This window comes from Cynocephalus volans, chromosome 4 (assembly GCF_027409185.1).
Source record: "Cynocephalus volans isolate mCynVol1 chromosome 4, mCynVol1.pri, whole genome shotgun sequence".
Classification (NCBI taxonomy): Eukaryota; Metazoa; Chordata; class Mammalia; order Dermoptera; family Cynocephalidae; genus Cynocephalus; species Cynocephalus volans.
In genome coordinates, this window is record NC_084463.1 from 87,160,780 (window position 1) to 87,186,241 (window position 25,462).

Here is a 25,462-nt window from a genome sequence, read left to right on the forward strand (position 1 = left end):
TAACCTGGATCAGGGACCGGGTAACAAAAAAGTCAATTTATTTTATCAAATGCTTTCTAAGTATAAACTCATTTAATCCTCTTCTAAATCTATTAGTCAGGTACTATTATTAAAGCCATTTTTTCAGGCACAGAGAGGTTAGTAAACTTGCTAGTACAATGGACAGCTAGTAAGTGGCAGAGTTGTGATTCTAACCTCCTGTTTGGTTCCAGAATCGGGGCTCTTATCCTCTATGCTCTGCTGCTCTCAGTAGTCAAGGTGTACTCTCTATCACAAAGTAAGATGCCATCTTGCAGATTCACCACCGTCAGATATGTGTGGAGTTAGGAAAGGGATAGAAACAGACAGGAACCTAAGCCTGAAGAAGTAAGAGGCAAGAGAATCCCTTAATTCACCAATATCTTCCCACATCAATAAATATTGAGTCTAATGCATTAACAAGTATTACTTTTAAGTGTGGACATCACCACCCCCCATTCCCAATCCCACCCCCAAAAATAAGCTTGCCAGGTATTGACAGTAAACTTGATTACCTTAATTTCTTTATCCATAGCAGAATTAGCTCCTAGCTCATTAGGTTTTATGAGATTAAAGCATTTTGTAAAGTCCTTATTTTTTTTTTTTTTTTTTTTTTTTTTTAAATTTTATTTTGTCGATATACATTGTAGCTGATTAATGCTCCCCATCACCAAAACCTCCCTCCCTTCTCCCTCCCCCCCTCCCCCCCAACCATGTCCTTTCTGTTTGTTTGTTGTATCAACTTCAAATAATTGTGGTTGTTATATCTTCTTACCCCCCCCCGTTTGTGTGTGTATGTGTGTATGTGTGTGTGTGAATTTATATATTAATTGTTAGCTCCCACCAATAAGTGAGAACATGTGGTATTTCTCTTTCTGTGCCTGACTTGTTTCACTTAATATAATTCTCTCGAGGTCCTTATTTTGTTAGCACACATTCCAGCAGAGCTCTCTCAACTACCTGAAGGTGAAAGCTCAGCCATGACCTTTTCTTCTCTGATGAAAGAAGAAAGTTAGAAAGTAAGTGAAATTGGGTAGGCAGAATTCAAATTTGGATTCCTCTGAACTGGCCCCTTGATACATAATGAATGCTAAAGAAAATTAAGACATCTTTCTCTAAAAATGCAGACATCTCAAATAGCTCAGATAGAACTACCATACAATCCAGCAATCCCACTACTGGGTATGTACCCAAAGGAATAGAAATCAACATGACGAAAGAATACCTATACTCTCATGCTTATTGCAGTTGTATTTACAATAGCCAAGATATAGAATCAACCTAAATGTCTATCCATGGATGACTGGATAAGGAAAATGTATAAATACACAATGGAATACTACTCAACCATAAAAAAAAACAAATGAAATTCTGCCATTTGCAGCAGCATGGATAAGCCTGGAGAAATTATGTTAAGTGAAATAAGCCAGACAAAGAAAGAGAAATACTGCATATTACCACTCATAAGTGAGAGCTAAATAATAGATAAATAAATAAATAAATAAAGATGAAGCAAATAAACATCAATCATAATAATAAAGAAGGAAAGAACAGAACTGTGGTTACTAAAGGCGAGAAAGGAGGAAGGGGAGGAATGATAGTGAGAAATTGATTAATGGACATAACTAGTTAGGAAAAGTAAGTTCTATTGATGTACAGTGGTACTAGGCATCTAAAATTAACATTAATTTACTGCATATTATCAAATAGCTAGAAGAGAGGAGATTGAATGTTTTCAACACAAAGAAATGATTACATTCTGTAACAATGAATATGCTAGTTATCCTGATTTGATCATCACACAGTGTACACAGGTATTGAAATTCAACTCTGTACATCGCAAATATGTATAATCAATTTTGTTTCAATAAAAAAAATCGGGCATCTAAATGACTTTTTAAAAAGTTAAACTTTGATTAATTTTCTTCTAGCTGTTTTTGGTGGGGTTTTGTTGTTATTTTTGTTATTTTTTGAATTTGCAATCCTTTGAATCTTTAGGTGTCAATGGAAAATAGTTACCAGGCACTTCTACAAGATCCCAATGCTGCCCAAATTGGCCAGTTGTTCCCAGATGACCAATAACAGCAATGTTTCAACAGAATGTGCACAAACATGTGTGTCCTTTAGTTTCCAAACTCTTGCTTTTGGTTAGTTTCTTAGTGCTTCAGAAAGTTCATGGAAAAAATAAAATTTAAAGATAATAGAAAATTTTCCGTGGGCTTCTGGAAGATCCCTCATACCTCAGCCCACTATCAGGCATTATTTGAGAGAACAGAAACAGAACTTTCAGGGAAAGATCCAATCTTGCTACCAGTTTGTTTTTCCAGACTCTATCTCTTATTTAGCGTATTTTTTTTTAAAGACGGTACAACAATATTGCTCAAGGATTGCTTATTTCCAGAGAATAACAATATAGTATAGAAAAAAACAAAACAAAAAGTCTTGGCTTTAAAAGTCCTAGCTCGTCTACTTTTGGCTTTTACTATCCGTGTGACCTTGGAAAATTTACTTAACCTGTCTACACCTCAGTTTACTTATCTATACAGCGTGGATATCAATTCCTGTTGTACACATCCATCTTGCAGTGTTGATGCACATTACTGATATATGGAAAAAGTATTGAAAAGGGCCAAACAAATGCACATTGTAATTGTTGCCCGATTTAATTCAACAAACAGTATAATAACCATGTTCTAAACACAGTAATTTAATTTACAAATGATGAAGGCTCAAATTTGCCTTTGTGCCAGTTGCTGTCTATTGTAAACAAGGCATAAAGAAAAATCAGAAAGGAAACCTGAATGATGACTGCCTGAGAGTTCCACTGGGTATTCTATCAGGTGAGACCTTTGACTTGCTTTTATTCTCCAAAGTCTTAAATGCAAAATATACTGGATAAAACTTATTATGATTTACATCTTGATACAGTTACTATTTATGAAGCATCTACCTGTACCAGGCTCTGTGTGAGGTACTAATGACTTTTAAACATTCAATTTTCATGTCGTCCATGTGAGGTAAGGGTGAACATTTAGGAGATGATTAAACTGAATCTTAGAGAATTTAAATAACTTGTCCAAGGTGCAGAGCTAGGAAGACACAGCACAGGGTTTTGAATTTAGATCTCCCTACTCTGCTTGTAAGAGGAAAAATTAAAAATGAAAATCATATAACACCTTTTTAAACATCCACATCAGCACCTATTGCTGCAGTGTGATAGTGGTTTGGGAGGTTGAGTTGCAGTACATGGCTTAGGGTTAAGGTCAAGCACATAAGCATGGTCTCAAAGACTGTACTACTGACTGCTTAGTCAGTTTTCTGGAAATAGAATCAATCAGGTGAGTAACTCCTCCTCTATTTAGCAAGTTAAATAGAAGAAGGTAGGTGTTGGATTGACCTGGGGACTGGATGTTTCAAACTCTCCTCCCCTCTCTGCAACATTTATATAACATGATGTGCAGGGTGTCTGAGAGAGGTTTAATAAGGGGTGCAGAAAAGCAAATTAATTTTAGTGTCTGCAGTCATGTTGTTCTTCATGAAAGAAGTACTCTTGGAGGATTTAAAATGATTAGAATTAGTGTTAGTAGAATTAGGGAGAAAAAAATAAAATAAAATGGATAGTCTAGTTAGAGAGGACAGTTCTTTAATTCATTCAACAAACAGTTTTGGAGGACCCACTGTGTGCCAGGCATTGTTCTAGGCACTGAGTAGTGAACAAAGCAGAAAAATTCCGTTCTCATAGAACATACATTTCAGTGAGTGGTTAAGACAGACAATAAACAAGATAAATATATATAATACATAGTATTGGTGGTAAAGAGAAAATAATGTTGGGAAAAAAGATAGGGAGTGGGGGGGGGGTGTGGAGGAGCTAGAGATTCAATTTAGACAGATGTCCACAGAAGGTTTCATGGAGAGGACGATATTTGAATAAAGACCTAAACTTGGGAAGAAATAGGCTATGCAAATTCTGAAGCAGGTTCACTGTGCACTGGTGACCAATTTGTCTGAGTCCAATGAGACAGAACACACTCATATGTAGCAAGTTACATAAAATGGATTTATTAGTTACAAATAGGCATCAGAGGACAACAGAAGCCTAGGATTCCTTGTGCATTGGTCCTTCAAGGCTCAGAAAGCTGCCTGGGACAGATGGAGTCTCAACTGCATCTAATTCACTTGTGCCACAGATAAGGGACCTTGAAAAGCAGTCTGCCCTATGTTTTATATCCTGGGGTCACATGACTCACTGGGCTAAAGTGTTGAAGGACATCATGTTCTGTAGGGGACTAGAGCAGAGCCCAGGCTTTTATGATGGGTTCTTCCCTATTTCAAGAGGTTGCATTCCCAGCGTATTCTACAGTTACTCTTGAGAAATACAAGCAAAACTGGGTTGGTCCTAGGCCACTTGGAGAACTCCGGATCTCTGAGGTAGAGCGTACCACCTAGAATAAACAGCAAGTGCAAGGGCCCAGAGGCAGGAGCACACCTGGTATGTTTGAGAATCAGGGAGAAGGTCACTGTGTATAGAATGGAATCATTTAAATGAAGAATATCAGGAGGGCAAAAGTAGAAAGAAGGAGACCAGTTAGAAGACTATTGCTGTAATCCAGACAGGAGATGATGTATCCTGAATTTGGTAGAAGTAAATTTGTGTGAAGTAGTCTAATCCTGGATACATTTTGAAGATAGGTCAAAGTTTTGAAGGCATAAAGAATAAAGAGGAGTCAAAAGTGACTCTAAAGTGTTTGACTTATCATGTGGAAGAATGGGGTCTGCAGAGTGTGAGGTGAAATGTGGAAATATGATAGACTGTGTGTGGTGAAGGAAATTGTAGTATTTGCCTAGAAAGTAGCCTGGGGCCAGTGCCTACTCCAGAGAGTGAAGCAGGATTTCCTATTTATATTATATTTATGTCAGAATGAACCACGCTGGTTTCCCTAGAGAGCTTCTTCACTCAGGAAAACTTAAAGGGTCAGTTTTTGAGCCAAAAATCAAGAAGGAGATAATATGCCTCTACAGTTTAAGTCATGAAGGATCATGTTGTCTTTGGGGGGTTCTTGTTTTTATCTCTCTTAAAGAAAACTTTTCCCCAAATGACAAACTCTGTCTTTACCTCAGATGTTCCTTTCACCCTAAACATGCTCCTCCTATATGTCTCAATCCTATTCATTCTTCAATCACCAGGTCTGGTAGTAGATTCTGCTTTGCAAAACCTTTTGTACATAACCATGGCCTCTACTCCAGGCAAGGCCATTTCACCTGTCACTGGGATCACTGAATCCCCCATTAATGGGTTCTTCTGATGTCAGTCCTGCAGTCTTTCAAAACTTTCTCCACGATATAGCCAGACTTGTCTTTCTAAAATAGAAATCTGATCATGTTCCTCTCGAGCTTAAACACTTCAATGGATCTCAATGCTGTTATGACACAATATGGAAATCTTAATGTGGCTCAAGCCGTCCTGCCTTTCTCAACCGCTTGAGTTCTCCCGATTCCCTCACCTCCTACTCCATGTTCTGGCCATTGTGACTTTCTTAAAGTTTTCCAAAGACACCATGCTCTATCTCATCTGTGACCCTTTGAACATGCTTAGAACACTCTTTCCCCCACTCTTCACCCAGTTGATCTCACAGCCATAATGCTCAGCTTCAGTGAGCTTTGGGATCTAATTCATGATTCAGTCCTGCCTCAGCACTTATAATTGCCTCACCACATTGTAATTGCCTGCTTAGATGCTGCATAGATGCTCTCAACTCTAGCTAAGTAAATGAGAGCAAGAATCATGTCTATCCCGCTCAGCATCATTAGTCCCTCGCTAAGAGCAACTCATAAATAACAGCCACTCTGTACATATTTATCAAACCACTCACCCATGCCAAATGTTAGTTCTTTAATTAAATATTCCCAAGGGCCTTCCACTGGAAGGGATTGCTCTCCCTCCTTTGGGCCTCTATACATTTCAACTCCATAGTGTTACAGATTCTTCACTTTCTACCTTCAACTTGCATAATTTATCTCTGTGATGGGACAAATTTCTTCCTATTTATTTACTTATTTATTATGAATATTCATGAGATACAAAGCTAATTATCACCATTCATGCCCATGATGTAAGGGCCAGATTCATACTGCAGGCCTACCCACTACCAGAAATTACTTTTGTACCCCGCGTCCACCACCCAATTATCTCCCAACCTCCGTCCCCTTCCTCCGCCTCCCCCCCACCTTGTAGCCCTAGGAATGTTCCTTCCCTCTGTAGACCAATGTATTACCATGGTCTTACTTTCCTTCCTTCCTTTCTCTCTTAGCTCCCACATATGAGTGAGCACATGTGGTATTTATCCTTCTGTGCTTTGCTTATTTCATTCAACATAAGTTTCTCCAGGATCATCCATATTGTTGCCAATGGGAGTATTTCATTCTTTTTTATGGCAGAGTAGCATTCTGTGGTGTATATATACCACAGTATCCTTATCCAATCATCCATTGACGGACATTTAGGTTGGTTCCATGTCTTGACTATTGTAAACAGAGCTGCGATGAACATAGGAGTGCTGGTATCCCTTTGACATGATGATTTTCATTCTTCTGGGTATATACCCAGAAGACGGATTGCTGGATCGTGTGGCAGATCTATCTGTAGTTGTTTGAGAAACCTGAATACTGTTTTCCATAGTGGTTGTACTAATTTACAGTCCCATCAACAGTGTAGCAGTGTTCCCTTCTCTCCAGACCCTCGCCAGCATTTGATATTCACTGTCTTTCTGATAACAGCCAGTCTAACTGGGGTGAGGTGATATCTCAATGTAGTTTTAATTTGCATTTCTCTGATGACTAGTGATGTTGAGCATTTTTTCATGTATCTGATGGCCATTTTTGGACAAATTTCTCAAGTGAAGATTCCATGTTCATTCCATTTTTGTTTTTTCACTAGATCATCAATCACACAGCTTTATGTGTATTATGATTCCAATAAATATTTATTGAATTAGCTAATGAAATAATGGAGTTTAAGTGTTATATTTCATAACTTCCAAATAGCCAGTTTATGGAGAGCATATGCTTTGAGATTGGAAGTGGAAGGTGATAAATCTAAATAGGTAAGTTGAGGCAAGGTGGTGAAAGAGCTAGTTTTCTCAGTTAAGAGGACATAATAGCTTGGAAATTGGAGATTTGTTGAGGATTTCTGAACCAAGGAGGTATATTATCACAGCTGACATTAGGGAAACTAATCTGTCCTTAAGATAAATTTTGTGGTACAGAAATACAGTGCTATCCTACATCCATTACCAGAGTTTGGTTACTGGAGGAAGTGAATCTTGCTACCGTTGGGGATTCAGATCTTTCTTCAGAGTTTTGGAAGAAAAACCTGACAATAGAAGACAAGTATCAGACATGTTACATTAGCACCTGTTTCTTAGTATTGCCTCTGGTTCTAACTGAGAAATTGCTCCAGTGTATTTTCTAATTATTAATGATCCAGTAGAATTAAATTTCAAAGTTAATCCTTAATTTGTTTCCCAACAGGTTCTCTGACTCTGAGAACACATCATGTTCAAGACTCCAAAATGGGGTTTGTGATCAACGCAATCTATTCCATGGCCTATGGGCTCCATAACATGCAGATGTCCCTCTGTCCAGGCTACGCAGGACTCTGTGATGCAATGAAGCCAATTGATGGGCGGAAACTTTTGGACTCCCTGATGAAAACTAACTTCACTGGGGTTTCTGGAGATATGATCTTGTTTGATGAGAATGGAGACTCTCCAGGAAGGTATTGTTACAATTCTCCTTTAGACAAGAGAGCCTGAAAAATAGCTAACTCTTGATCCTAAGGTGTCTGCTTTCTCTCCTTTGTGGTTATGTAGGCTACCTGGCCACCTCTTACTAGCTCTGACATCCCAGCATGAGCAGAGACAGAGAGGTGAAGCCCCATTTCCTGTAACCAGGGAAAAGCATTGTGCCAATGTCCAAAATGTGCTTTTGAAATTATAAGCATATTTCAAAGACCTTATCTTAGAGACAGAAGCCTCACATTACCCTGGATAAACAAAAGCCATCTCTGTGGTTTCTCTGCACATGTTCTTCATGTTATTCCTGTTTTCTATTATCTTCTTGGGTCATAGAACTACACTGAAACAGAAACAATTCAATTTCTGGTAATCCAGAAATAGGGTTGAGATGTTGTTATACTGTTTGCTGTACCTAGTGTCAGTTATAAGATATATTTAATTTTATTATCCTTCAGCTGGAGCACTTTCTCCCTTGTTGAGGACTAAATTGCCCTTTTCTCTGAAATTTCACCTTTTATTATTTATATAGAGGAGCCTTAGAAATATTAACTTATAATTATAGGTCAGCCTCCACAGAAAACCTTAGGTACTGAGAACTTACCAGAATTCAAGTCTGTCTCAGTCTTCAAATTCTTAAGTGCCTCTACACAGGAGACTTTCCGTCCATGATGGATAATGTCATTGAAATGATATTCTGAGTTGCAGCAGGGCTGCATCTTCACTTGGCTTTACATCAGAACAATCAGTGTCCTTTGGTTGTCTCTCCCATTGCAAAACCCTAAGTGCTCTTCCAGTTACAGCTTATGTTTAACAGCTGTGCTTGGACAAGCACACTCTGTTTGCAATTGACCTGCAAAGAGGTCTCATGAGTCCTTCCACAACTCACGCCCCATGTGCCCACACATTCTACCAGCAACCTTGGTTTAACACATTTCCATATTCCTAAGTGAGCTGGTGTTTGTCTTAGATGCAGCTGTTACTATCTCATGTGCTGGACTTCTAAGTGACAGCAAGTTGCAGGTCATACAGCCAAGCTAAAAAATTGATATTTTCTTTATTCTAGAGACTTGAGGGGTATTGCTCCAGTCAGGCTGTTTGCCAAGATGAGCTGACTTTTCACACGTTTTCAACTTTTTGACCATTTAATATATCCATGGAGGGAAAAGTACAAGAATTTTCTCAGGTCTAAAGAAAACTTCCATTTATTGTAAATCTTGGGGCAGTTGACCAATGAGCTCAGTCTAGGCTCAGGTCAAGGCATGGGCTCTGGTATCTATCTGCATATGGATTCTTTATTCTCGTGTGCATCTCTAGAGCACTGACATCAGCTTGGGGCTTGCTGATAAACTAGGATTACTGAAGCTCTACCAGTTCAAGAGTTTTCATGTCATGTTACCCAAACCAGTTCCGTAAACCAGAAAGTGAGAAAATGTGTCATATGGCTCAAGTCTATTCCAATGGGAAACCTTAATGCGTCAGGCAGAACACTGCTGTGTCATTCATAATCCTCCAAATATGATATAATTGGGTACTATTAGGACATTGGTGCTAACCTTTTTGGGGACATAAATCCCTTGAAAACTCAAATAAAATTCATAGATATTCTTTTAAAAACAACAGACATAAAATTTTACAATTTCTGGAAATGCATGATGTTTTAGAGTTTATCCATGCATTGCTAAGTTTGGATATTACATTAACCCATTAATAAATTATCAGAGTTGGCCTATGAGGGCATGGCCTAGACTCAGGAAAAGGTGTTTTGTAACTTTTCGTTTTTCCAACTAATCCAGTTATATTAACAAAACAAATAAATAAAATTTATTGAGTGTGGCTCTGAGCCAAACCCTAAGCTAAGTGTTCTGCTTTTGATTCCTATGAGGTAAGTAGTATTATTTTTCTCTTTTCCAGCTGAAGAAACTGAGGCTTACAAAGATTAAATGACTCATCCAAACACAGTCTAGTAAATGACAAAGTTGAGATTCTAACTCAGTCTCCTGGGATTCAACTCCGAACCTTATACAACAGCCTGCCAATTAATCAACCAGGATCAAAATCAAAAAGCCACTATTTTGTGATAAATGTATTTCTAGGCATTATGTTGTTATTTTTGTGGAGTAAAAGTTATTGCTCTGCTGGATCAAAGATTTTCCCAGCTGGGCAAGGAACCAGAAGAGCCTGGAGTGATTAGGGATTCCCCAAAGATGCTGGAGTCACAAGAGGGAGATTCTAAACGAAAGGTTATACAGGCATATAATACCCACAACATGCGGTGGAGCAGTCCTCCTTAATCAACACATTAATATTTCTGCAGCAAAACACATGAATATTCAAACTATGTGAGTGTGACAGACTAAGAATAGCCACATGATAGTTCAGGTCAGGTTTTGTTACTAGATAGATTCGGATAGGGTCATGTTTTGCTGCCAAGTGAGTTAAGAAAATGCTTGTGGTTTTTAGAGCTCTAAGGATTTCAGAATTACAGATAAGAAATACGAACCTTTATTGTTTACCCTCGGTGGTCTAGATCAGGGTCATCATACTGTGGTCTGCAGTCTAAATTGAGTCTTCTATCTGTTTTGTAAATAAAGTTTTTTGGAGCACAGTCACACTTACTTATTTAGGTACTATGGCTGCTTTGCACTACAATGGAAGAGTTGGGTAGTTAGAGAGAATCTCAAAGCCTAATATTTACTATATGTCCCCTAACAGCAAAAGTTTGCTGCCCCCTGGTTTAGAGACTCTATTGAGAACTAAGGTTTAAGAGTCCTGGCTGCTGCCTGGGAGTGACCGTAATTGGGCAGAGGAAACATATAGAGCCAATGTTAGACTGAGTGCAACTGGCTACTTTAAGCAAAAATTAAAACATTATATTGTGAGGTTTATAAGTATGTGAATGTAAAATATTTGAAAACAATGGCATAAAAGAATAGACTATGAAATTTAACAGGTTCAAGTTTCTTATATTTTGCATTAAGTAACTCAACATAAACTTTAAGCAGAATAAGATAAGAAGGCATATTGTAAACCATTGAACAACCACTACAATTTTAACACAAAGAGGAACAGTTAAAAAGACAATAGAGGGATATAAAAAAAGGAAAAAAAAATATTCACCCAAACGATGGCAGGAAAAGAACAGAGACAAAAACAGGTGGGACAAATAGAAAACATGAGGCTAGAACAGTAAAAATTGCAAATACTGACCTCGTTTGCACATAGATTCCTAATTTCGGCTCTGTTCCTAAAAGGACTATAGAGAAGCAGATGATCTGTTTCAGCGTCCTAAGTTTCCTGGGGAGAAAACTGAGTCTCAGAGAAAGTACAGATATGCCCAAGGTTATGTAGTCAGTAACAGAGAAAATACAATATGCAGTTCTCAGCCATAATCATCAAATGAGAATTTACCTTAATTTTTTTTTTCATTTTTTAATAGTATGTTTGAAATGGTTCAATGCATATACTAGAAAAAAAGTCCCATTATTAGTTACCGTTAATGTTCCTACTCAAACTAACTCTGTGGCCTCTCCTTAATCTATAATTATCCAACCTCAAGGGCACATATCATTACAATTGCTTTGTTGTATGGACCAGGGCTTGGAGTGTCTGGAATGCTGACCCACACAGCCAATTTAGTGCATATTTAAGAATTACACTATTTTAAAGAAAATGAAAGCACCTTAGCACCAGAATTATAGACTGAGAAAGCTTCAGGGACCATCTAAATCCAATATTCTCCGCAGTCCCCATCCTAAAGCACCTTAGCACCAGAATTATAGACTGAGAAAGCTTTAGGGACCATCTAAATCTAATATTCTCCGCAGTCCACTTTTGACCCCTCTGACAACAACCTTGCTTCAGCCCCTTGGGTAAAGAGAACATCACCATCTTCCGAGGAAGCCTGCTCTAATTTTCAGAGTTCTAACCATTCAGAAATTTCCTTATTTCTGTCTAAATGAACCCTACTTCCCCTAGTTTCTATTATGTGCTTTAATAAAACTTCTTCTTGTTGTTGGAATATATTTTATCAGTTTGTTTTATTTTGTTTTGAAAGATATATAAAATTCACTTTTTTAAATTATTCAGGATATTTCAACTTTAAATTATAGCCAGTTAAGAAAGATACAGACATGAAGAGGCAGACAGAAAGGGGAAAGAAGGAAGAGGGACTAAAGAAGACAGATTACACATATGGATACATGTGATGGGAAAGAAGTTGCAGGAGCAGAGAGTTGTAGAAAACAAAGAGACACAGTGAGTGAGAAAGGGGGGGGAGAGATACAGAGAGAGAGAGGGAGGGAGAGGAAGATGAAGAGCAGAGGATGGAGGGAGAAGATGAAAGGAGAGAGAGTGGGGAGACGAGGGGGAGAAGGAAAGGAAAAAAATAAACTGGGCTGGGAGATTTATGCTCAAGTGTCATATGACTGGAATAACAAACTAATATTTGCTTCTGACACTGAATATGTGCAACTTGGATCTTTACCACAGCTGTCAAAAACAAAGAGCAAACCAAATTACTTACCACTCTTTTTTTGGAAAATAAAATACAGTCTTCTAGATTAAATAATGGGTAGGCAAACATTTCAAGAGGCCATTATGGGTTTTAATTCTCACTTAAAATTTAAATAATTGTATTTTTGAAACACCTGTTTTCTTTCACTTTAGATGGAGAATAAAATCAGTATCCTAGCTCTGAAAATTAAAAGAACTCATACCGATTCACAAGAGAATGGGGGAATCTTCTTTTGTAAAGAATTACGCTTATTTATTTCCTCTTTTAGTGTACAGCTTGGGAAGATTTTTAAAGCAAAGTTATATTTTTCAAAACTATAGCTACCAGTGATAATATCTCTTTGTGTTTGTCTTGCAGGTAAGAAACAATGACCAGAAATCAAAAGGCTAATTCCAAAGGGAGGATTTATTATCTCTAATGTAGTTATAACAGGTTGACTGGATTGAACCAAAGTTAGCTTTTCTTGAAGTGATATCCCTGTCAAATATGACATTTTCTATTCTACAGTTTTTACATTTATTTTTCAAAAGTGAATCCCTTCACTTTTTACCATTTCTTGTACATAAAAAAAAAAAAAAAAAACAGAGAGACAGATATGGAGATAGGAGCCTTAAAATGTAAAGTGGTTCATATTTTAATAATATTTAAGCAAAGATAAATTGATCTCTTAGCTCCATTGAGTAGATTTGGAGCAGTCTAATGGAAAACAAAGAACAGTGGATTTGAAATCTAAAAGCTTAGTTTAGGTCCTGACTGATGTTTGTGTCCTCTGCAATCTGGCTGTTCTAATTAAGCTCACTGAGTTTCAGTTCCATTATCTGTAAAATTAGCGGTTTGTCAGAGTTAAGAATTGGTAGAAATGAGGTTGATGGCTCATTTTCGAGTGAACAATGAAATCTTCATATCTCTTTAAAAATCATCAGCCACAAAGAAAGAAGCCTCCTGACACTGGCATTTCTTTCTCCCATCATAGAATGTTCAAAGTTATTTGCTCACATTTGAAGACTTAGAGCTTTTGAAGTAGCCGATGACATAATACATGAGTGTTTTTTACATCAGTACTCTGTGTTCTAATATCTCAACTCATTGCATGCTCAGTAGACATGGGATAACTGTGACAGAGTGGAAAGGAAAGTATTCTATTAATTGGTACTTTTGATTTAGAAGTAAAATTTAGACAGTTAGCCAAAATTGTTACTGCCTGCAAATAACACACTGCAGGAAAATCCTTAAACTGCTAACAAGCCAAAAACAACAACAACAACAACAACAAAACTGCATAAAAATGAGTTAATATTCTGAAAAACACTACCACAAAAAAGAAAAAAAAAGTGATGGCATAAAAAACAGCATAGCATCATTTCACAATGTAGATTTTAATAGCTTGATGTCAGGTAGTTCTCAGTACTTCTATACAGCACATTGGTTTGAGTATGGTAGTCTGGTCACTTGAACCCAAAGGCTAGAAAGTTTTCCATTCATATCAATTTCCAAATAGATAACCATGCTGAGCATGGAAAGTTGGAGGAGGCGTTTATAAGAGCCTATCTCCTAGTCCTCTAAGTTTTGGGGGGTAAAAAGCATAGAGTACTATGTGATGACATTGTGTACCCAAGACATAACTGTAGGAACTGACACAATGGTCATATTGCTCATCCAATGTCTTCACTTTGAAAAATTATTTCAGAAATGCTTCTCTAGAAATATTGTTACATATAAGAAAATGCTTGTAAATAAGCACATTTGTTTTTTCTCTTTACATTCTTATCTCCATACTTGAAATAAGAATAATAGTTAATAAAGGCTGAGAACTTGCAAGCTAATACTCTCTTCCAGCATTTTTTCATTGCACAAAATACTTTTTATTTTCAGACTTTTTTTTTTAAACATTGCTCCTGAAATTGCCTTTATATGATAAATTTAGCTATTGAAAAAGGGTAAAATAAGAAAGGTAAAACCAGGCCCTCTCTACATTACTCCCACATTTCTGAAAACTGAAAACAGAATTAAAGATTTACCAAATTTCTCACTTGGTTAGCAAAGAAAAAAATTGATCATTTTACTTGAATGAACACAAAAATCTTCCTATCTTTTTTAAGAAGCCTAACAGTAGTACATGTTTAAACTTCTTGAAGTTATTTCAAAACTGTCTTTCATCCTGCTGAGTTCAAGTCACCTACCTTCTCACATGGGATTATTTTCTATTTCAAGTATAAGCTTGAAAGTAAAAAAAAAAAAAAAAATAGGCTCTGAAGAGAAAGTGAAACAGACAGGTTTTTGACATTCTAAGTGTATTGTCATGGAAAATTCCAGTGTTATATGACAGTAGATACATTTTTGGAGACTATAATCTATACCATTTTCATAGCTGAATATGTATATTTTTACTTGAATAATTATTATATTCTTGTTCCTAAGGTATGAAATAATGAATTTCAAGGAAATGGGAAAAGATTATTTTGATTACATCAATGTTGGAAGCTGGGACAATGGAGAACTAAAAATGGATGATGATGAAGTCTGGTCCAAGAAAAGCAACGTCATCAGATCCGTGTGCAGTGAGCCATGTGAGAAAGGCCAGATAAAGGTAAAAATGGTGTCTGTGTTTCTTTAATTTTTGTTGTAAATTAAATAGTGTTAATTATCATTGGCTATTTTTAAAAATTTTAGACACTTGTTTTACCTTTTACATTGTAAGCTTCTAATGTCAGAAATTGTGAGTTTTGCTTTTATCTCATCAATTCTGTATGAGATCTAGCATGCAACCCTCAATAGTTTTAGTAGTTTGTCTTACTGAATCAATTAATGAGTCACATTTTCCCACACTTACTGCTCACGCAAGGAATAAATTGCTCACCTTTGGAAAGCACATTAATTCTCATTCATTTAATAGACATCTATCAAATGCTTATTAACATTGCAGTTAATATTAAGGGGGTAAAAATAAATCAGACAGCCTATATTGTAAGAGATTTACAATCTAGATGAGGAAAAATGTCATGGGCACAGATAAGCAATATTATGTAAAGAATGATGACTCCTTTAAGAAAGAAGAAAAAGGGGACTACATAAATTCATACAAAAGAGAGAGAAGGATTTCTTCTGAATAAAATGTCAAGCACTGGACCATACAAAATGAGTATGATTTCAGAGAGAGCTCATTTATGTAGAGAGAACAGTAACAGGAAAAGTGTAGAAGTGGTAGATTGCAGACCATTTTATACCACCAGTGAATAATCTAGGGTGCATTGCTCTAAGTGACTAGTATGAAAAAGAAAGTTGAAATGATAGGTTGGAGCCAGACTGGTGGAGTTTTGAATGTCATGCTAAATAGACTGAATTTCATTTTTATTAAACAGGAGTCAGGAAATAATTTTGACCAAGATATTGATGTAAGTCAGGCTGTGATAAGTGAAGATTAGTGAATAGTTATGAAACATAAAAAAAGAAGGAAGAGACAACTAGCACACTGTGGATGGTGGCAAGCGCCCTGAATTAGGAAAGAAACAGTGAGAATGAAAAGGGACAGAGAGTATATTGGGGAGGGAAATTATACAGGTAGACTCAATCTGTCCTGGCTACCCATTAGATGCTGGGTTGGAGAAAAGAAAGAAGTCCAAGAAAATCAACTGCAATTCCAAGTATTATAACTAAAGGGTACCATTGTCAGGAATAGAAAAATGGGGATGGTTTTGGAGAAAAGGCAGTGAGTTAGTTTGGGGACATACTTGTTTGAGATAGTTAGCCAGAGATGGAAAGTATTAGTCTAGAACAAGAAGAAATAAGGCTGAAGATACAGATTTAGGAATTAATTAAATAGAAATTAAGTTGAAGCTGTTAGAGTTGGCAAAATTGCTGAACCTGAAAGTGTCAAGGAAAAATAAATGTGGACCAAGAATAGACCTTGGAGAATATATGCTTTTAAAGTATAAAGGAGGGTACAAAATCATACCTAGGTAGGAAAAATAAGTTCTAGTGGTTTCCAGTAGTGCTAGGCATCTATAATTAACAATAGATTATTGCTTGTCTTCAAATGACTAGAAGAGAGGAGCTCAAATGCTCTCATCACAAATGATAAATTTTTATGATGATGAATTTGCTAATTGCCCTGATTTGATTATCACACATTGCATACGTCTATTGAAATATAACTCTGTACCCCATAAATATGTATGTTTAATACATTTAAATTGAAAAGTAAATTTTAAAAAACATGTAAAGGAGGAAGAAGAGGTAGAGGCTAGACAGCAACAGCTTCAGAGAAAGAGTGACAGAGAGAGCACACTGTCACGTGGGACGGTGGTCAGTGGCAGAGAGGTCGAGGAAGAGAAATGAGTGAAAGACATGGGAACTGAGGGTTAGACCTTCATCTGGGCCTTCTGGAAAGAGAAGCCTGCTGTATTGAACAAAATATAATGGTAACTGAGCATCAAGAAGTTTGTCGTGAAAGCAAGTAAGGGGTAGTTTGGTAATTTGAGGACTTTGAAAAGTTACTTTTAGGCTAAATATTATCTGGAGATGCTTACAAGAAATAAGCCGATGAAGAAGGAGAGGATGAAGACACAATTTTTAAAAAGGGCAGAGGTGGAGGCTAGCTATTGAGGTAAAATGACCTAGGGGAAAAATATCAAAATAATTTATTTGTTCATCAAATCATTATTGAAGTACTACAGGACTGCATTTCAGGTACTGTGTATACCTGGAGCAGTTGGCCTTGACGTTTTCAATCAACCTTACCTACTCTCTATTTAGAACACATTTGAGGTATTTGTTCATCAGTGATTAAGACTGAAACAGATATTTTAGTATTGATAGGAAGGCTCTCAAAGGACGGTTCTGAAGATTTGGAAAGCATAAGACCAGATGGAAGAAAAACAAGGTAAAAGAAGATAGAAATCAATTTATTAATATCTGCTAAAGGGCTCAATAGCTTATGAAATATCTGAACATTTCCGTATGCGTTGTTACGGTACCCAGGGCTGGCCAGTTAGCTCCCTTGGTTAGAGTGTAGTGCTAATAACAGCAGAGTCAAGGGTTCAGATCCTCTTACTGGCCCGCTGCCAAAACAAACAACAACAAAATAAATACACACACACACACACACACACACACACGAGATATACATCAAGAGTTGGTAAACTATGGCCCACAGACTAAATCTGACCTACTGCCTGTTCGTGTAAATTGAGTTTTCTAGAAATACAGCCGAGCTCATTTGTTTACATCCTGTCTATGGCTACTTCATGCTATAGTGGCAGAGTTGAATAGTTAAGTTACAGTAGAGCCTATACAGCCCACAGCCTTAATATCTGCTATTTACTTTTGGCAGAAAAAGTTTGCTAACCCTTGATATACAGTGACAAAAGGGTGCTGCATCTTGGACAATAATCTTTCAATTAAACTCTTCATATGAAAACCTTTATAGATGCACCCAGAATATCGATTGTTTAGAATTTCCATTACTTCCTGTAAAAAGATTACACAGTATAAATTACCATACGGATGTTCTTTGTTGTCTACCCTTCACAGCAATATAATTTGAGCCTGTAAGTTCAAAATGCTGAATGGCTCATGTGAGATATTTCTTTATGTATATTTTCCTACCACGTTCTACTGCGAATAATTTACACAATAGAAAAATTTGATTCCCTATTATGATATTTTTAATACTGGTTATTTTGTAATAGTGTTTGTTTAGTCTTTTCTTAAATCCCAGACTCTGTTTTCCTGACCTGACCACATTTTCACTCTGTTAAGAATACAATTGAGAACATTTTTTAAAATGTGATTTAAGGTTGTAACTGGGCAACTTCATTAATAATGTCAACATCTCATGGTATTGTTCAAAGATTTATAAACTTAGTTTCCATGAAACGGTTTAGTCTAGCAAAAGTTCAAATGTTACATATTATTATTATTCATAAAAATGCACCACTACTTCCAGAATGTTCAAAAAGAGTGGGAACTGCTATGAAAGAGAATTGTCACTACCTCTTGTATTCAAAATGAATGTGAGACAGAATATAACATTCAAAAAACATAAAATAAGCCAGTTCTGAGTGATCAGAAGAAGATGTACTAAGTTGTCAGTACTGATTCAAAAATAGATTGTAATATTAGAATTATTCTTACAAAAACACATGAAGTTATTTGGGTGAAAAACTGAAATTGATAAACCAATAAAAACTGAACCATAAGAAGTTAGAATATTTCTTGGGGGAAAAAAATGCAGCTGCTTTTACTTGCCAGTCCCTACTAAGGTCTGGAAAGAGTATTTATAATATGCTCCTATATGTAATATCCACCAGTATTTGTGATATACCTATTTGCATTACAAAATCAATTAACAGTGCAAGGATAGTTTTATCAAGTGTGATTGAAATTACCCCGATAAAGAAATTCCTTATTTCTCTATATGGGTATTTATATGCATATCATTAATAAAAATAGGTAACATTTTTAGAGTGTTCTACGCTTTACAAATCACTGTGATATTTTATTTAATCTTCAGGAAATTCTGGAAGGCAGATATTATTATTACAAATGCAATAGGCTTAGTTTGAAGAAACTGGGCAGCAGCTGGAGAACTGTCCAAGGCTGCACAACTTCTGAATAGCTATAAAGTAAGACTAGAAACCCAGGGCCTCTTGATTCCTAGTCCAGTGCTCTTATCCTACATCTTTAAAAGCATCATGAGATCTATCTTCCAATAAGGCTCAATATTTACGGACATGAGCCTTGACGTCCAACATGCATTGTTTGAGCCCTCATTTATTCTAACATGCTGTGTGAGCTAATTATACCATTAGACCTAAGCCTTCTCCTCTAAAAAAAAAATAAAAAAAGAATAAAATAAAACCAGCTGCCTCATACAGAACTGTTCTAATGTTTTAATGGGATAACAGCATATGTTATGCACTAAATAGGCTATAAATAGTCAATATTCTTTGAAGAACACTTTCGCTAGAATAAGCAGATCTAATTAGCAATTTAGGGAAATAATATTTTAGGCTCTTTTGTCATCATTTCCTACCTGTATTGTTGTAGTTTTGAAAGCACAAGGGACAGTACAGTACACTGTGTAAAACAGAGGTGCCAACTTACGATTTTATTTGGCTATAAGTATCTAGACAATGCTATAATCAAAGGTCATTAATACAGTCAGCATCTAAGACAAGGAATGCAAAGTATAATCATTGCTGTGTCTGGTTATCGCTGGTTATTAATCACAGTTTTAATTATTTATAAGAAAGTTTAATGAATGCTATCTTTATTCCACAGACGCTATTCATGGACCAATGGCAGGGAAAAAAAGGCACACCCATTTTCTAAAGAATAACATCTGGGACTCTATCAACTGTTAAATTATTTCAATTATTTTCCATTGTCTTAAAAAATCAAATAGATGAAGAAGTTTATAATAGTCTCAGTGACCTTATCTACCTTCATGTTAAGCAAAGCAAAGCTACTAAAATAGAAATGAATGGGGTGAATTATTGAACCAGACTTTTAGAAGAAAAAGACCAAGAAATTACCTCGAGAAAAACCTTTATTTTCTTCCTTTGTCTTTATACCAATACTAATTCCTAATTGTTTTTCATCAATATGGATAAATTTTTGAACATTAGGAGATATGCAATGTTTTCTGCTCACATTTATTCAACTAGCAGAGGGAAGCCAAAGTAAATCCAGAGAGGAAAAGTTCCTTACCACAATGGTGTTGTTGGACTGGCAGAGGGAAAGAACATACCTAGGGATACAAAGTGGAGGGGGAAAAGAGGGATGGAGAGGGAGGTCGGGGATAATTGAGGGCTTAATTGGCTAGGGGACACGAGGTATAATCACAATTTCTGGTAATGAGCATGCTGCCAGTATGGTTCTGGCCATCACATCTTAGGCATGAGTGGTGACAATTTGCTTTGTAGCCCATGAAGATTCATAACCAATAAAAACAAAACAAAACATTTTTAAAATAAATAAATAATAAAAAATTAAAATTTGTTTTAAAAGTTCTTAATTTGAGAAAAGAAGACGCTAAGATCCTGTGAAAAATTCAGTTATGCACACACATACACAAATGTGTGTGTATGTATACACATTAACAGAGGAACTTAATTAAATACAGGTATCCGAAGCTAATTATCCAAACACTTGCACCTAATTTAACTCTTGACCCTGCCACCAACCAACTTTAAGATGTTGGACTTGTTTAAACTCAGCCTTGATTTCTTTAATTGTAAAATAAGAATATTAATGCTTACACTGCCTATCTGATAACATTTGAAATAATGTGAGTGAATGTTCTTTCTGCTTTGCAAAGCAGTAATTTGAATAAGGGATTGCTAAATTTTTATCTATGCCAAATAATTACTCAAAATTTTAAATATTTGCCTTAGGTGATCCGGAAGGGAGAAGTCAGCTGTTGTTGGACCTGTACACCTTGTAAAGAGAATGAGTATGTCTTTGATGAATACACCTGCAAGGCATGCCAGCTGGGGTCCTGGCCCACTGATGACCTTACAGGTACATGTCTACAATGTCAGCACATGTACATTCCTCAAAGATCAACTGGAAAAAAAAAGAAACAGACATGGGGAAGGGAGTCACATCCCAAAGTACCCATATTTCTCATCTTTGGTGGTCTTGTTTATGGGCTGAAGAAGTTCCTTAGAAACAGGAGGCTTTCCAAAGCTTGAACTAATCATGAAAATCTTTAGATATCAGGGGACTATCTGCCTATACTCCAATTCCTAGGTTATCTACTGAGCATTCTCAGCCCATCTTCAGTACATTCCCAGAAATTCCTAAGCAGGGACCCAGTTAACTGTGTCATTTGAGGTGGAGAAGAAGTATTAGCCAGAAAGAGATTAAAACGTGTCAGGACATATCCAACAGCAAAAAGGTAGCAAAGAATTGGGTAGAAATTGGTCTAAAATTCTTTGCTTCTCTTAGTGCTTTTCCTTAATTGAAACCAGGAGACTCCAACTAACAAGAGTTTTCAAGTAATGTTGGCACAGGGCAAAACTTGTGTTTGCTTATTTTTTGCTTTATTGTTTTGCTTTGTTTTTTTTAGGTGGGGGGTTTTCCAAAACATGTTAAGGAATATGTCATTGTGTTCTCCAGCCTATATATCATAGTCATTTCTAATTTTTACAGTATAAAAACAGAATATGATTTCTTCCATCCTTACAACTTTTCTTCAATAAACATGTATTAAATGCACATCATGCACTTATTCGCCTACCACTGAAATAAAGGTAGAGAAATAAAGATAGTACATCTGTGTTAAGTGAGGAAGGCAAAAAAGTAAAAAAAAAAAAAAAAATGATTACGATATAATAAGAGGACATAGATTTACGGACCTGAGAGCATGAGGAGGGGGCCCATGAGGCTGAGTTTGCAAGGAAAGAAGAGAAAAGAGCCTTCCAGGCAGATGGACACCATGTGGTGTGTCAGGTCATCTAGTGGTTTTAAAATTAAGATGGATTCAGCACAAAACTCCTGGAGGCTAGAAGAACATAAGGTCATTAATGTTAGACTCCATCCTGCACAGGACAAGTGATTATCCATGGTAGTTGTATTATATTATTTCAAAAGCCTGGCATAAAAATCCTGTGATCCTGGGCCTTTTGAGACCAGCTCACATTGAGACATTTTTTTTAGTGATTGGTATGTATACAATAGACTTTTCTTTTCTTAAAAAACATTCGGATTTAATAAAACATCCAAGTGACTTTTGTTAGCATTTGAGTCCTATTCTCAACAGTAGAGAATGAGCTTTCTGGTGCTCTTATTTATCCTGGTATCCTCAGAGCTGACTCAGTGCTGAGCACAAAGCCTTCCATAAATTTATTTTAATCAGTGAATTACAGTGTATGCACACACACACACACACACACACACACACACACACACACACAGTAAAAATGCCAGAAAGAAAACCTATGTTATGATTGGTTTTCTTAGGATGGGAGGTGGAGGTGAGGAGCAGTATTGGTGAACTCTTCTTTATACTATTTCTTTACATTATTTCTAGTTCCAACCTGAATTATTATTAAATTGAAAGATTATCTCGCATATTCAACTATTCTTGCGCATGGCTAAGCACCTTGTGAGTGAATATATAGCTGTAACTTTTTATTCTAAGTTATGTAAGACTGTGCTGCTGAAAATAAACACATTCTGTTCTTTCATTCATTCAACAGATAAGTATTTTACTATTACTATTTTCATTATAATAATAGGTGCTGAAGAAATTGAAGTGAAATAACAGACATGGTTCCTATGTCTTTTGGTTGCATATCATAGTCTTTATGCATCTTAACATTCTATAGGGAGAGAGATATTGTACACACACACACTCTCTCTCTCACATACACAGACAAATTGTGTTAAGTAGTATGAAGTAAAAGAACAGGAGTGAAAAAAAGGAGACATAATTTGAATTTGTGGTCTTAAAAGATCTCGCTGAAGAAGTGAAAATTAGCTGAGACATAAAGGATAAATAGAAATACCTAACAAATAATGGTGAGGAATGCATTTCTGGCTGAGAAAACAGCACATATGAATGTCTGTATATAGGAAAGAAGATGGGAGAAGGGTGTCAGAAGAGATCAGAAATGTAGTGGGGGCTAGATCATATACAGCTCAGGAGAACATGTTCAGGATTTGAGTGTTTTATTACTAAGAAACCATTACAGGGATTTCAGTACAAAAAAAAATAACATGATTATAAGTATATTTCAAACATGTCATTCTGGCTGCTGTGAGGGAGAATAATTTGGGGTAGACAAGTTGGCTGGTTGTCACCATGGCAGACCCAAGTTCTTGGTGTCCTGAACTAAACAGCACATTGGAAGATCTGAGATATACTTTAGTGAGGAATTAACAAGAAATATAGACATAGATGAATGGGATGCAGAAGGAGTTAAGGAAGGCTACTAAATTTTCTACCTTGAAGACTGGAGAAATAATACATGTTTTCATTAAAATTAATAGTTTTAGACAAGGTCCTTTTGAGATGTCTTTGAGATTTTTAAGTGGGAATTAATTAATTTAATAAATTGAGGACTTAGTTTGTGCCAGAAAATATTATAGAGACTGGAAATACAAAGATATAGTCTAATTTTCCAGGTAACTTATAATCTGGGCGGGGGGAAGCATGCAAACAGGTAGTGACATGGTATACTAAGCGCTACAGGTGAGGAATAAACAAAGTATTATGGAAAAATGGGGGAAAGGCGTAACTCACCCTGGAGAATTTGGGAAAGCTTAGTCTTGAGGCATGAATTGAACCTCTCTTTAAAAAAATTTAAGATCATATTAGAAAGAGAAATTTGCTCCTTCAGAATCATTAAGATAATAACCTAGAGAAATTCAAGGAATGGCTAGTGGATGGGTTTTTTTGCCTAGTGTAAAAGCTTTGCACGTCCATATTTACTGTCTCTTATCTCAGAGATGTCCTTTCCGTGGTGTAAAGACAAGCTTTCCCATTCCTAATCAACTTTCTTGAGTAAATAACAAATATGTGTGTGTGTGTCTGTGTGTGTGTGTGTGTGTGTGTGTGTCTGTGTGTCTATGTGTATATACTTCCTCACACTTGATTCACCAAAGCAATTTATCTTCTGCTGTTACCATGTTATTGAAAATACTCTGGCAAAAAAGACACCAGTAACTACCATATTGCCAGGCCTAATTGTCACTGTCAGTCCTTATTTTACAAACATATCTGCTCAGTTGAGTGGCCTTGGTGCTACATGCTCTCCTCCTCTGCCAGCCGTGTCATCACACAGGTTTCTCTGACCTACCTCAGCACCAGTCCTGGGTTATTTTGTTGTTGGTGTTGCCTCTTCCACTTCATCTAAATCGTTAAAAATTAATGTTTCCCCGGGTTCCATCATTAGCTTATTGTGCTTCTCCCTCTACAAAGTCTCTCCAAGGGATGTGGTCTACTTTCATGGCTTTGCTATTACCTGCATGCTGCTGACGCCCAGCAGGCCAGCTCAGCCTACATTCCTTTCCTGAGTTTCAGACTCAGAGTCTAACTACTTGCTGAGTATCTCCACCCGATTAGTCCACAAGTACTTCAATCCAGGATGTCCAAACCTCATCATTTCACCATTGTGCGCCTTGACCAATCATAAACTTCCTTATCTCCCTGTTCAATCAATGACACCATCATTCTCCCAGTTGCCCAAACCAAAAAGAAGTTAGCCATGCTAGACTCTTCTCTATTCCTGGCCACCCATCTCCCGTCACTTATCAAGCCTCATTGTTTGAACTGCTAAATATTTTTAACTCCTTCCCCTCCTCCCCATTTGTATAACTCTGCTTAACTAGGCTCTCATCCTTTCACATCTGACTATTGCAGTAACTTCCCAATTTATTTCCCTGTCCTCAGATTTATTTCACGTGCCTCTAAGTCCAGTTTTCATCTTGCTACTGAATAACATATCCAAAATACCTAACTGTCCCTTTTATTTTATTGCTCATGTAGTGAAAATGATTGCTCATTCTGGGGGAAACTCAGTAAGGTCTCTTTGTTCAGATTCCTCTTGGTGACTTTGCATATTTAGAGACAAGGATGCTCCTTTCCTCTGCGCATAGGGAGGGCACATGTCAAATGAGGGTTTTATGAGCTGCTTTAGGGGAGAAGAGAGAGGGAAAGGGGAGAGTGACCTTCCTGCTTCTGCTGTTTTCTCAAATGCCCTGGTGCCATATTTGGGGGTGGTGTATCCTGAACCCCATCATTCAACACTTACCGATCATTTCACATCTCTGTAGGATATACTCCAAGTTTTTTACATGGCGTACAAAATTCTCTATCCTCCACCCTTGTATGATCTTTCTAGTTTCAGTCACCACCATGTTCCACCTCTCATTTTACATTCTGGTATCAAGAACTGCTTACAATTCTCAATTACACACAATGCCATTTTATTCCTCCCTGTCTGTATGTATATCGTCTTCTCTGCCTAGGAGGAGTGCATACTCCTCCTTGTTTACTTGGATAACTCCCACTCACCCTTCCTTACTCTGCTCATTGTCAGCTTATCTATGTAACTGTTACACTTTCCTCTGTGTAACCAAGCTGGAAAAAAGAGAAAGAAAGAATTCACTCAAAGTACCATGAATG

The 25,462-nt window shown here is 36.7% G+C and overlaps 1 protein-coding gene across 3 annotated transcripts in view; it reads left to right on the forward strand.

Annotated features, from left to right (window-relative positions):
• The window catches only part of GRM5 (glutamate metabotropic receptor 5), a 496,288-nt gene that overhangs the window by 396,586 nt on the left and 74,240 nt on the right, over window positions 1-25,462 (forward strand). For all 3 annotated transcript variants that reach the window (XM_063095387.1, XM_063095388.1, XM_063095389.1), the window contains exons 4-6: window positions 7,549-7,795; window positions 14,746-14,914; window positions 20,724-20,850. In XM_063095387.1, coding sequence (XP_062951457.1) covers window positions 7,549-7,795; window positions 14,746-14,914; window positions 20,724-20,850 — 543 coding nt within the window. The remainder of the gene's footprint in view (window positions 1-7,548; window positions 7,796-14,745; window positions 14,915-20,723; window positions 20,851-25,462) is intronic.